Source organism: Achroia grisella, unplaced genomic scaffold (assembly GCF_030625045.1).
Source record: "Achroia grisella isolate CSIRO2021 unplaced genomic scaffold, CSIRO_AGI_Agris_v1 utg640, whole genome shotgun sequence".
In the NCBI taxonomy this organism is placed as follows: domain Eukaryota; kingdom Metazoa; phylum Arthropoda; class Insecta; order Lepidoptera; family Pyralidae; genus Achroia; species Achroia grisella.
Window position 1 is genome coordinate 5,405,585 of NW_026712977.1, and position 12,691 is coordinate 5,418,275.

The 12,691-nt window shown below is 37.2% G+C and overlaps 1 protein-coding gene across 1 annotated transcript in view; it reads right to left on the reverse strand.

The window, feature by feature from the left end:
• Positions 1-2,170: 2,170 nt before the first annotated feature.
• The window catches only part of LOC131849142 (protein Jumonji), a 30,683-nt gene continuing 20,162 nt past the window's right edge, over positions 2,171-12,691 (reverse strand). The window contains exons 10-14 of the mRNA XM_059199136.1: positions 11,087-11,313; positions 10,614-10,820; positions 10,092-10,258; positions 2,968-3,259; positions 2,171-2,713 (exon numbers count right to left, since the gene is read on the reverse strand). Coding sequence (XP_059055119.1) covers positions 2,246-2,713; positions 2,968-3,259; positions 10,092-10,258; positions 10,614-10,820; positions 11,087-11,313 — 1,361 coding nt within the window. The 3' untranslated portion in view covers positions 2,171-2,245. The remainder of the gene's footprint in view (positions 2,714-2,967; positions 3,260-10,091; positions 10,259-10,613; positions 10,821-11,086; positions 11,314-12,691) is intronic.

The following is a 12,691-nucleotide window of genomic DNA, read 5'->3' on the forward strand; positions in this document are numbered from 1 at the left end:
GTCTCACAGTACCTATCCGTCCTACCTCTGAGACAGGCGGGTCTCTATGAGGTATTTTCCCCACGTAAAGAAAAGGTTAGCGCCACATGGTATCTAAAGATTTTATTAAAGAGGTAAAGAAACATTGTGTCAACTAAGAAATTTTCAGATTCCCAGTGTTTATACTTTGTTCATAATTTCTTTTTTGCCAAATCAAGTCTTGCTACCTCGTCAAGCAAATATCAAGTTCTGTTTCGAGCTTGGAAAAACTGCTACAGAAAATTTTGAAATGATAAAAATGGATATGGGAAGAAGCTTTGGGCTGTACGGCCGTGGTTTTCACTCTTCAAAGATGGTCGTGAAGAAATTGAGGACGATTTCCTGTGTTCTTCGACTCCCAAGGGGATAATTCACAAGGAATTTGCTCTTAGATTATTACATAGGAGACAGAGTTTATCGGATAAGGCCAGAATATCGGCAACAAGGATAGTGGAGCCTGCTCAAAGGCTAAGATTGTAAAGGAGTATTTAACAAAAAACGGCAATTGTCGCAATTGAACATTCGCCCTATTCACCAGATTTGTCTCCAAAGGACTTCTAGCTATTTCCTAAAATAAAAATGTCTATGAAGGGCAGGTATTTCGACTCCATAATAGTGATTCAACGTTAACGTTACCGACGTCCTGAACCGGCATAGGAAAGAGAAACTCTCTAACCGCTTCCAATCTTTTCATAGAAAATTCAAACATTGTATCAATGAGGATCATATTTTGAATAAATTGAGATATATATTTTTTATTTGATTAACCGTTTTTATGCGACCAGTCCGCGAACTTTTGGCCAGACTGTATATATATGCATAAATGCTGATATATACCCTGATCTATGATTTGTTATTATTCTTTAGAATAAAAATTATTTATAAAGTGTATCACTTATCTAATAATATAGGCTTGTCTTTTTAAATGGGAGATTGATAGTAGTTATACTATGTGAGCTGTAGCAAAGTGTGGGTGACAGTTGCCTGTATTTGTAAACTAGAACATTTTAGCTGGATTAAATTTAACTTACTACAGTTATTAATTATTTAATATATTACGAATGTGGTATAACTGAAATACTAAGTCATAATTTGTAAATCGCGACAAATTTCTGGAGTGAAACGAAACATTACTGAAACTGTCACCCGCACCATGCTACAGTGCACATGGTATAAGTGTTTAAAAAGAAGTAGACTATAAACTTAAGGCAGCTAGCCTTTACACGTACGCTCTTAAACGCTCGAACCGGCTTTCATATGTAAAAGAGAGTGCATGTAAATAGCTAGCTTTACACGTACGGGCCCCTTTCACGCGTGAATAGCCTATTCAAGCGGAAAGGAGTGTCCATATAAATATAAATAAACAGAACGATTGTACGCTGGAGCGCCACTTTTTGAGATTCACGAACACAAGTAAAATTAAGTGGCATTCTTTGCTTTATAAAGATGTTTATACATAGTAGATTACAGTTAAAACAGTCTAAATATATAGTTTGTTTATTAATCTCGGAGACTAAATAGACAGGTGGATATGACAAATTTGTTTAAATGGAAACTTTTATTTTAACACATTAATTTTAAAGCTTTTGACGACGTTTCCACAGACGTACATATTGTGTTTCCATTACTGTCGTTGTATTATACAATATAAAAATACCTTTTTGTCGTTAAGTATAAATAGTAATTTTTACAGTATTAATCTACAAAGAATTTTTGTTTTATTTCAACAGCCAAATATTATATATGCGTGTGTTTTATGATATGTGACACTATAAGGTAATTTGTTTTATAAAAAAAAAACAGTGTCTTTAATTTAGTGAAAAATAAAAAATCTATATTGATAAAAAATTAATACCTATCTTTATAAATCATGTGTTAATGGGTTTTAAATAATATAATAATAATAAATATTGAAGTTAATTTCCGATAGCGCCACAACCTTATTTAAAAAATTGGAAAAACCTGGCAACATCGGTAATGTCAAATTTGTCTTCGGGATTAAACAACAGACTATAATAATAACACAACAATTTAGAAGAGTCTTATGTGCTATTTATGCTTTAATTTCGGTGGGGTCATGTTCAAATTTTTAAACATTAAAAATATATTAGATATTTTTAATGTTTAAAAATTTGAACATCGTCTATTCAATACATGACATTTAAAATACAACAATTATGTAAGGTGAGCACAAAACGTGTTACAATTATGAAAACATGTATCTTATCTACTTGACAGATGGGAGGCGAAGACGCGCATCGAGTGCGCACACAGCATCGCGCAGATCATCATCCGTGTAATGACAATGGAGGGTGGCATCTGCTGCTCCTTCAGGATCGCGACGTAGTAGCAGCACCGCGTGTTGTAGACAGGCAGCGGCACGGCGTCCCGCCATACCAGTCACCTTCGACAGGTATAGTGTAGCACGGCAAACCTCACACTCGTCCTGTTCCCTCACATTCCACGCACCGGCCGGCCGTCGCCGCCAGGTGCGTGTACCGTCAGCCGTCGACGCAGCAGCTGAGAGTCCGAGCCGAGCCAGTTGCCGTCGATAGGCGAGCTCATCGGCAATTATGCGACCGAGAGCGCCAGATACGGGTCTTAGAACTCGTGGTGGGATACGCTCGTCCGTAGCGATCGCGAGTAGAAGTTGTTCTATAGAAAACATCGTCGGTTCGCAACTATCGCGCAATTCCTGGTGAACAAACATATGACATTATTTAGACGCACATTGATATAAATGTAGTGTACTCTATTTTAAGATTGATTATTCTATTTATGTTAATATCCCATAAATTAAGATAATTTGTTGAGAAGTAATAGTATAACTTTTTATCGAAATGTTTATAAATAATATTATAATCCAATTAACCTAAAATATTCTTATTACAGCTATATCATTGTTTTTACCATTTCATAAGAATATATGTAAATAAAAATAGAATATACCAGGAACACCCTGTCGACGCCGGAGAGCCAAGTGTCAGTTGCAAAGTACACACTTTCGGACTGGGTGTAACCAGTCGATATTGAAGACGAGTACGCCTTAGGAAACACGATAACATATTCACCCGGCGCCTGTTCCAATCGCGAGAGCGTTACTTTGTGCTCTCGCAGGAGTTTTGGCGGGATCATAGTGATGTCAGATGGGAGCCAAATAGATTTATTTTGGCAAGATGTGGGGCACAATGTCTCCACTGCTCGACGGAAATTATCACTCTGCTCGTCTGGTATGCCATACCTGGAACGAATACATAAGCTGATGAGTGCAATAGCTACTATTTGAATATCTAGAACAATACGGAAGTTAGTTTTGTTTATAATAATCTTTCTCTTATAAACTAGAAAGTTTGTGTGTATGAACAGTATAAATGGATGTTAGTTCCTCTTTCACTCAAATACTACTATTAGATCTTGATGAAACTTATCATTTTGTATGTTACGCCTTGACGCATATACCGTAGAACCAATAAATAATTAACTACAAATAATAGGAGCAGAGCTCCTGGTTGATATAAATCTACTAATTTCTAGCCAACTTGCAATATGTTACTACCCTAAATCCTACTCCTATTTTTATCCACCAAATCTGGGGGTAGCATCAACAAAATGAGTCGTTCGTTGTACGTCGCGTCGAGCACACGCAAATCAACATATTCTCCGCGAATCAACGTTAACGGAACCATCAGCCGCGATCTTCGCGCAATCATCTGATTAGTACATCATCCAGTGAAATTCATCGTAGTGTTGTGCGTTTTTAAAGTGAAACGGCTACGCGTAAAATAAGACCTGCACGCGGGGACGACACGAACCAGGTTGGTCCTTAGTTTCCCTTTTTTACCCAACATTCTTCATGGTCCTTCGTCCAGATCACCATCATTCATCTCAAAACCCATAAATAAATCATATTTCATAATCATCTGATTATCATATTCATCTCATAATTTCATCAAGTATTGCAAGTCATTTTTCATTGTCATATCAACCGCCGTACATATCAGCCATTTTGCTCATATTTCACCTTGTCATTCATTCCATCAAATCAGTATCATTCATTGGCTGTCAATAAAGCTTTAAGCAAAAATCATAACTCATTGTTGGCAACACAGAACAGTAAGTTGTCAATCATAACCCGTCAGTATTAATTCATTCAATCAAATTGTTAGTTTAACTTTTGTTTACATTTTAATTTTCGTATATCATTTAGGAAAATATTACATTATTTTGGTTAAATAACATCAAAATACAATGGCAAATATCAAAGCGTATGCCACAAACTGCGATCTGAGTTACAAAAACATGCGAAATGTGTATGAACTTGCAGGTAAACTTAGCCAAAATCCAAACTTAACTTCACAAGAGCAAGTTGGTTTCATGGTTCGATTTAAGGATATTGAACGGTTTAGGCAACAATTCGAGGAGGCTTTTGCTATTCTTATGTCTAGTACTGAGTCTGTAAGTGACAAATCTCGTGAGGAGTTGGAAAACAGATATTCAACTTTTATGGATATGTTTTATTCTGTTCAAGTTTTGCATAGTTCAATACAAACAAAGAGTGACAATGCCAGTGGTTTTCAACACTCATCATCTAAATCTGAACCTGCCTTTCAGCTTCCCAAGATATCTCTAAATAGGTACTCAGGTGTGAGCATAGAGTGGCCAAACTTCATCTCAATTTTCAACAGTCTAATTCATAATAATGATAGTTTAAGTTCTGTTCAAAAGTTACACTATTTATTGAGTGTTTTGGATAAGGAACCACTCTCTTTGGTAAAGCATTTAGTAATATCTAGTGAGAACTATCAAGTTGCTTACAATTTATTAACAGAACGCTATGAAAACAAGAGAGTTATCGCTGATAAACATGTAGAAGCAATTCTTAATTTGCCAAATTTAACACAATTAAATTTAAAAACTTTAACAAAATTCTTATTCACCATTAAAGAGAGCACTCAAGCTCTTGATGCCTTAAACATGAATACTAAATCATGGAGTTTTCTTTTACTTCATATAATTCTTAGAAAATTGTCACTGGATTTGAGAAGCAAATTTGAATCTCAAGTTGAAATTAAAACTATACCTACATTTGAGAATTTAATTAAATTTTTGGAAAATCAATTACATGTTTTAGAAAATGTTAGTGCTTCTATACATAGGGCTTCTACTAGTAGTACATTAACTGTCATTGAATCAAACAATAAAAATAAACTTAGTACAATTATTTGTCCTTGCTGTCAGGATAAACATAGTCTATATTACTGTTCTAAATTTGATACAATGACTCCGGAACAAAGAAAATCCTTTGTTTTTCAACATAAACTCTGCTTTAATTGTTTAAGAACTCATCATATTTCAAAATGCATTTCACAAAGTGTATGCAGAGTATGTCGTGGCCGACACCATACAAAGCTACACATCTCATCCAATCAAGTGAAACCTTACCCAAAAGATAATGAAGTTGCTGTGTCGACAGTGGGTTCCATAGCTCAACTTCAATCTATCCATGGTGTCGAATGTAAATCCACTATGATTTTGGGTACTGCTATTGTCAGTGTACGAGATGTCAATGGATATTACCATTCAGCTCGTGCTCTCATCGACAATGGTTCTCAGGTTTCAATTGTAACCGAAAATCTTGCACAACAACTTAGACTGCCACGTTCACCGTCTAGCAGTGTTCTTGGTTTAGGTGCTTCATCAGCTCAGCATAGTCGGGGAATGATACACTGCAACATAAAATCTTTTATGGATCCTACCAAGACCATATCAACTAATTGTATCATCCTAAAACGCATAACAGGTAATCTCCCATCAGTTATGGTAAATAAATGCATTTTAGATAAATGCAAAAACTTAGTCTTGGCTGATAACAACTTTTCAATGCCGGGAAAAATAGATGTTCTTTTAGGTGTTGACTGTTTTAATAAAATTATTGATGGTGAACAACGTAGCCTGGGTGAAGACATGCCCACTGCGCATTCATCCATCTTAGGTTGGATCATCATGGGCAAGGCTCCCACAGCATCGCAGCAGACTTGTGGTGTGGTCTCCATGGCCTGTACCACAGATATTAATTTTAACCTTTCAAGGTTCTGGGAATCTGAGGAACCTCCCAGTCAACCTATACAAGATCCTGAAAACATTATTTGTGAAAAACACTTCACTAACACTCATACAAGGGATAGCACTGGTCGTTTCATCGTGCGGTTACCTTTCAAAGTGGATCATAAACCTTTGGGTGAAACACACACCAACGCCTTAAAGCGATTTCATAATTTGGAGCGTCGCATGCTTAAGGATGAGAAGTTGCATGAACTTTATGTTGCCTTCATGAGGGATTACATTGAAGCTGGCCATATGCGTCAAGTGTCAGGTCCAGTATCAAGTGACCGATATTATATTCCCCATCATGGTGTGTTACGTGAACACAGTAGTACCACAAAACTTCGTGCTGTATATGATGCATCAGCCTCTAGCTCTACAGGTGTTTCACTTAATCAGGTACTTATGTCCGGTCCCAAACTTCAAAAAAATATTGAAGATATTATTTTGCGATTTCGACTCCACAAAATTGTCTTCACATGCGACATAAAACAAATGTATCGACAGGTGCGCATGCATGATGACGACTGCAGATACCAAACTATCTTCTGGCGCGCTTCTCCTGCTGAATCCTTGAAGCAGTACGAGTTAACTACCGTAACATACGGCGTCACGAGCTCTGCTTATCAAGCTATTCGCGTCATTCACGAGTTAGCTCATTTAAATACTAGCCAATATGCTGATACATTCGTAGATGATATAGTTAGTGGGTCTCATTGTCTTGATTCTGCTCAGCAATTGCAGCAAAATCTGGTTGCCATTCTCTCTCAAGGCGGTTTCGATTTGCGCAAGTGGTCAAGCAACTCAAAGGAGTTCTTGGAATCTTTCACCTCCGATCATTGCGAGCCACCATACCGTTTCGAGGAGCAGGGTGACCTCTTCAAAATTCTGGGCATCGAATGGAACGCAAAAACGGATAGCTTCATCTATCATGTCTCAAACATGAGTAATGTCATGACCATGCGTGGCGTTTTGTCTAACATCGCGAGACTTTACGATCCATGTGGATTTTTAGCTCCTGTCACTTTCTACGCCAAGCACCTTATGCAACAGCTGTGGTCAACACAAAAGAGTTGGGACGATCCACTTCCCCCTGCTATACAAAAATCTTGGTCGGAATTAATAGCAGATTTTCCTCATCTTAATAAAGTATCTATATCACGTTACGTTATCACTGATCAACCGTTTGTATGTCAATTGCACGGTTTCAGTGATGCGTCCGAGCGCGGGTATGCCGCTTGCATCTATCTGCGTATTCAAAATACTCATGGTAATTATGTTAAATTATTACTTGCAAAATCACGGGTAGCACCACTCAAACAAAAACTAACTATTCCCAAATTGGAATTAAACGGTGCACTTTTACTCATTCGCTTAACCAAACACGTGTTTGACATTTTAAATGTCAAAATGTCAATCACTACTGTCATTGCTTGGTGTGATTCGAACATAGTCCTATCGTGGCTTAAAACTTCACCTCACAAACTTCAAACTTATGAAGGGAACCGTGTATCCCAAATCCAAAATTTATTTTCCAATGTCACGTGGAAACACGTACCGTCCATGATGAATCCAGCTGATTCAGCCAGTCGAGGCCTTACTCCTACTGAATTAGTTGATCATCCCCTATGGTGGTGTCCATCATGGCTTGAAATGGACGATTCAACATGGCCTAATGAAGCATCAGAACTTAGCGAAGCCGACTTGCCTGGTGTACGGTCCTCCTATCCTGCAGCATATGTCACGCATACTATTACGGAGCCTCCTTTTCTCACCAAGTACAGCTCGTTTACCAAGTTACGATGTATAGTAGCTTGGTGCAAACGTTTCTGTCACAATCTACGCAAGCCTTCACAACGAAGAACTGGACCAATTAGTGTGGCCGAGTTGATTGATAGCACTCACACTATCATTCGATTGGTTCAGTCTTCGGAATTCTCTGGAACAATTAAAAGGCTACAGGAAAACAAATCTATTAAAGGTGGTCTCATGAGACTTAATTTATTTCTCGACAACATCGGTCTCGTAAGAGTAGGTGGAAGGCTTACCAATTCTAATTTGCCGTACCACACAAGGCATCCATTGCTACTTCCTAAGGCACACCACGTGACACGATTGATAATTGACTATTATCATCATGTCTTTTTACATCCTAGTCTAAATTCCCTTCTAAATTTATTACAAAAATACTTTTGGATTATATCAGCGCGTCGAATTGTCCGCCAACAAATTTTTCGTTGTCAACGTTGTTATAGATCACGACCTAGATCTATTGAACCTTTTATGGGAGATCTACCCTCCCACCGAGTAACATCCTGTCGACCTTTTCAAAAGGTTGGGATCGATTTTGCGGGCCCGTTTTTCTTAAAAACTTCTCGTATCCGAAACGCCAAGTCCGTAAAATCGTATCTCTGTATTTTTGTATGTTTTACTACCAAATGTACTCATCTGGAAATTGTTTCAGAGTTGTCTACTGAAGCGTTTCTTGCATGCTTCGATCGGTTTGTTTCTCGTAGGGGACTTCCTAGCGACGTATTTAGCGATTGCGGTACCAATTTTGTTGGTGCTCGGAATTATCTAAAAGATGTTACGCAACATATTATAAATTCTCATGAGGAAATCCATAAATATTTAGCTCATCAACAAATAGTTTGGCATTTGAATCCTCCCGCCAGTCCACACATGGGTGGTTTATGGGAGAGTGCTGTTCGCTCTGCCAAATTAATCATTACTCGTGTAATTGGCGATCGCTCACTGGTTTACGAAGAATTAGCTACCATCTTCACTAAAGTAGAGGCTGCTCTAAATTCACGTCCTTTAGTACCTATGACAAATGATCCAAATGACCTAGACGTTTTAACTCCTGGCCATTTTATCATCGGTAAACCTCTTCAGGCATTACCTGAAGAAGAAATAATAGAATCAAATCTTCTCAAGCGTTGGCAGTTAGTACGGCAAATAACTCAGCATTTTTGGAAGCGTTGGCAATCCGAATATCTTCATACATTACAACAGCGACCCAAATGGCTTGCTAAACTACCTAACGTTCAAGTAGGCGATTTGGTTTTGCTGAAAGATCCCGGTTTGCCACCATTTCGTTGGAAAATTGCTAGGGTAACTAAAATTTGTCCAGGTTCTGACGGTACTGTTAGGGTGGTAGAGTTGAAAACTTCTACTGGTACGTTACTTCGACCAGTAGTCAAGATTTGTCCATTATTACCTTGTGCCTAAAGCCGATCATTATTCTTATGCTATCGAACCTTAGCTTATAGTATTATTAGTTTAGTTACATCTCATTATTATTATTATTTTTTTTTTATAGTTAACATTGTTGGAAACCTTTGCAGTTTCATATCTTACTTTTTTTTTATTCTCTAAAGAGCTTAGAGGCTCTTTGGGGGCGGTATGGTTGATATAAATCTACTAATTTCTAGCCAACTTGCAATATGTTACTACCCTAAATCCTACTCCTATTTTTATCCACCAAATCTGGGGGTAGCATCAACAAAATGAGTCGTTCGTTGTACGTCGCGTCGAGCACACGCAAATCAACATATTCTCCGCGAATCAACGTTAACGGAACCATCAGCCGCGATCTTCGCGCAATCATCTGATTAGTACATCATCCAGTGAAATTCATCGTAGTGTTGTGCGTTTTTAAAGTGAAACGGCTACGCGTAAAATAAGACCTGCACGCGGGGACGACACGAACCAGGTTGGTCCTTAGTTTCCCTTTTTTACCCAACAGCTCCAATGGGAAATATTTAATAAACGGGCAAAGCGTGTGGCAGAGGAATTTGCGCAGGTCAGCTAGTACTATTTAAAAGAATCAATAGCAATTCAATTGCCTTTTACGTCATGAATTTAAATTGATAAAAATGCGGGTACTGAACTCGCGTCAATTGTAAGTAACATGGAATGCTGATGTCCCTTTTCCATATAAATATAATAATGTACGAAGCAGTACGCACCATATCTTGGGAGGACCTCGGTGCATGTATTCTATCCATGGTAGCCCATGAGGATCCCGGTGCCAGCAGCTGGTGGAGAACATCATACTGAAATGGAGTGTTGGCACCGTCACTCCTAACACTGGACCCAGTGATCGCAATACGTTTCCTTCATTTTGGCTTATAACCTGTTATATAAAAGTTTATATTGAGAGTAATTTATATTTATCTGTTTAAGGTAAAGATTAGAGTTAAACGGATAGTGGTTTGGCCCGATACCGATTTTACGGATACAGGACATCCAACCTTTATCGCGTTTCATCAAGAAACAGAAAGAATATTTTGAATTTTTCTTCTTAAATTGATTGTAGCAGCCAGTTCATATAAAGATTAAAAAAAACATTTGTACATTATGTAAATTACGGGCTTTAATTAGTAATATTACTGTCTTTCAGTTTGTTATTACGACTATTGAATAAAATTAAACTAATGTACATATTGTACTGATACTTAGCATTAGATACCGGGTCGCTAATGACGTACTTTTAAATTCCACGGATGTGTTCCATAGGGGTCGCTGCTGTCGGTGGGGAAGCCATACCCCTCGTCACCAGTATCTAGAGACGCGCTGTACACGCAAACATGTTCGTTGCGCGTTACAACGAACCGCCAGTATTTATTTTCCACGTCGGCCGGTTGTGGTGGCTCTTGCGATCGTCCGTAATAGGCCTCCTGAGCCGCTGCTGCCGCCTACGATGGTCGTTATGATTAAAATTTATTCATATAACATACTTAGGTATATGGTAACATATATTGATTGTTCTCAAAAAGATACAACTAAAGTTATTAGAAACGTGAAGCATTCTTTAGGATATAATAGGTAGTACACTATCTACTACAAAACAACTACTTAATTTACTAGTAAGTTGGGAGTAATTTTGAATGAGGATTGTGTAGTTGCATTGCCATCAAATCGCACAAGTTGAACGAACTGTTTTCAACGCTACCTAACTAACCTTAGCAAAAGTAGCGAGGGTCATACTCCTTCCGGGAACCATGCAATCTTCGGCTTCTGCAAGCGTAGACGACATGCTGCTCTCATCTTCAGTTTCTTCCCCTGAAGAATCGCTCTCGCCAAGCAGACGCTTCTGTCGGTGTAATGGATTCGTAGCCCGTTCGAGCATTTTTGCATTTCTTTTTTCCCAACTTTTTTCGACAGATTCCATGATTTCCTGACGCTCTTCTGCAATTGGAGCACATTTGAGATATGCCACATTATAATCATACACCGACAATACACTGAAGTTGTCCAGTTTGTGAATCAGCCACAGAGAAATAGTGTAAAAAACTGATTTAAAACTAGTGTTATAAAGAAGAAACTGATCGTATTTAGTTCGAACCATACGTGATTAAAACGTTTAAACGTGTTCAAAGCTACAGTTTGCATTTCACCACTACATATTTATAAAATCTGAATTTAAAAAATTGATTTATTTTATTTTTTTATTACTTTAAACGTAGGAGCCCGATTTCCTACGGTTAACTCTTTAAACGTATTTAAAGCAGTTGTCAGTTGTCAAACAGTCATCAATCAAATTTTTAACAATTTAACATCAGGAATAAACAGAAAATTGTCAGTAGTGTAAAAAACCTCAATAAAATAATGTTTTACCTTGTTTATAGGTAAAGATTGTTGTTATATATTTTGTAGTCGACGGTACTTGTTAAATTAAAAACTAAAAAAGTTATCCTAATTATCACATGATTGAATTACAAATATTTCTTAAAATTGTTTTAGAATCAAATATTATTTTATGAGCGTGTAATACTATGAATGAATGAAAATCTAAACTTCATTTTGGTAAACGCGATTTATATATTGCTGGTGAATTCCAAAAGTAAAACGAGATCAACGTCTATGCTGATCTCCGTTTCTTTGAACATATTTTTATCACGTTTTTTATACTGCGATTGGTGAAATCCAGCCTAAAAATGCTTCAATATAAACTAATAACTAAAATAAACTTAATACTTAACGAGCTTTCAATACGTCATTGAGTAACTATCTTGCAACGTTGAGTTGGACGACCTTATCAAACACATTCACGCTCTATATCTCTTACTATACAGGGTTACTGGGACCTCGACGTATTCTCATCGAGTTATTCTGAATTTTGTGATTTTAAAAACGTCGAGTTTGCAGTAACCCTGTTTACTACCACTTACTGTAAGCATTTCGAGGTCTATGTTTTAAAGATCGGCCAATTGTTAGATTTGAACCTGTTTATACATGTATATGCAATATTCTATATAGGATTATAGCTAGATTTTAATTCCCAAAACTCAAATACATATACTACTTCATTGCATGTAAGTTAAACCAATTTATGTGCAAAGAGCAAGTTGATTATACCGAAAGACTTTTTTGCAGTTTGTAGATCAGTACTAAGTCAAACTAAAATTACAATGAATATTCCGAGAATATAGGTATTTCTGTAGTAAATAAATATTATACTCTAAAAACAAAACAATATTTAACATAATTTTAAGAACAGTAAACACCTAATAGGCTTGTCAAATAAAAAAAAATCGCCTCTAAGTGCTTATTACGGCTATATATG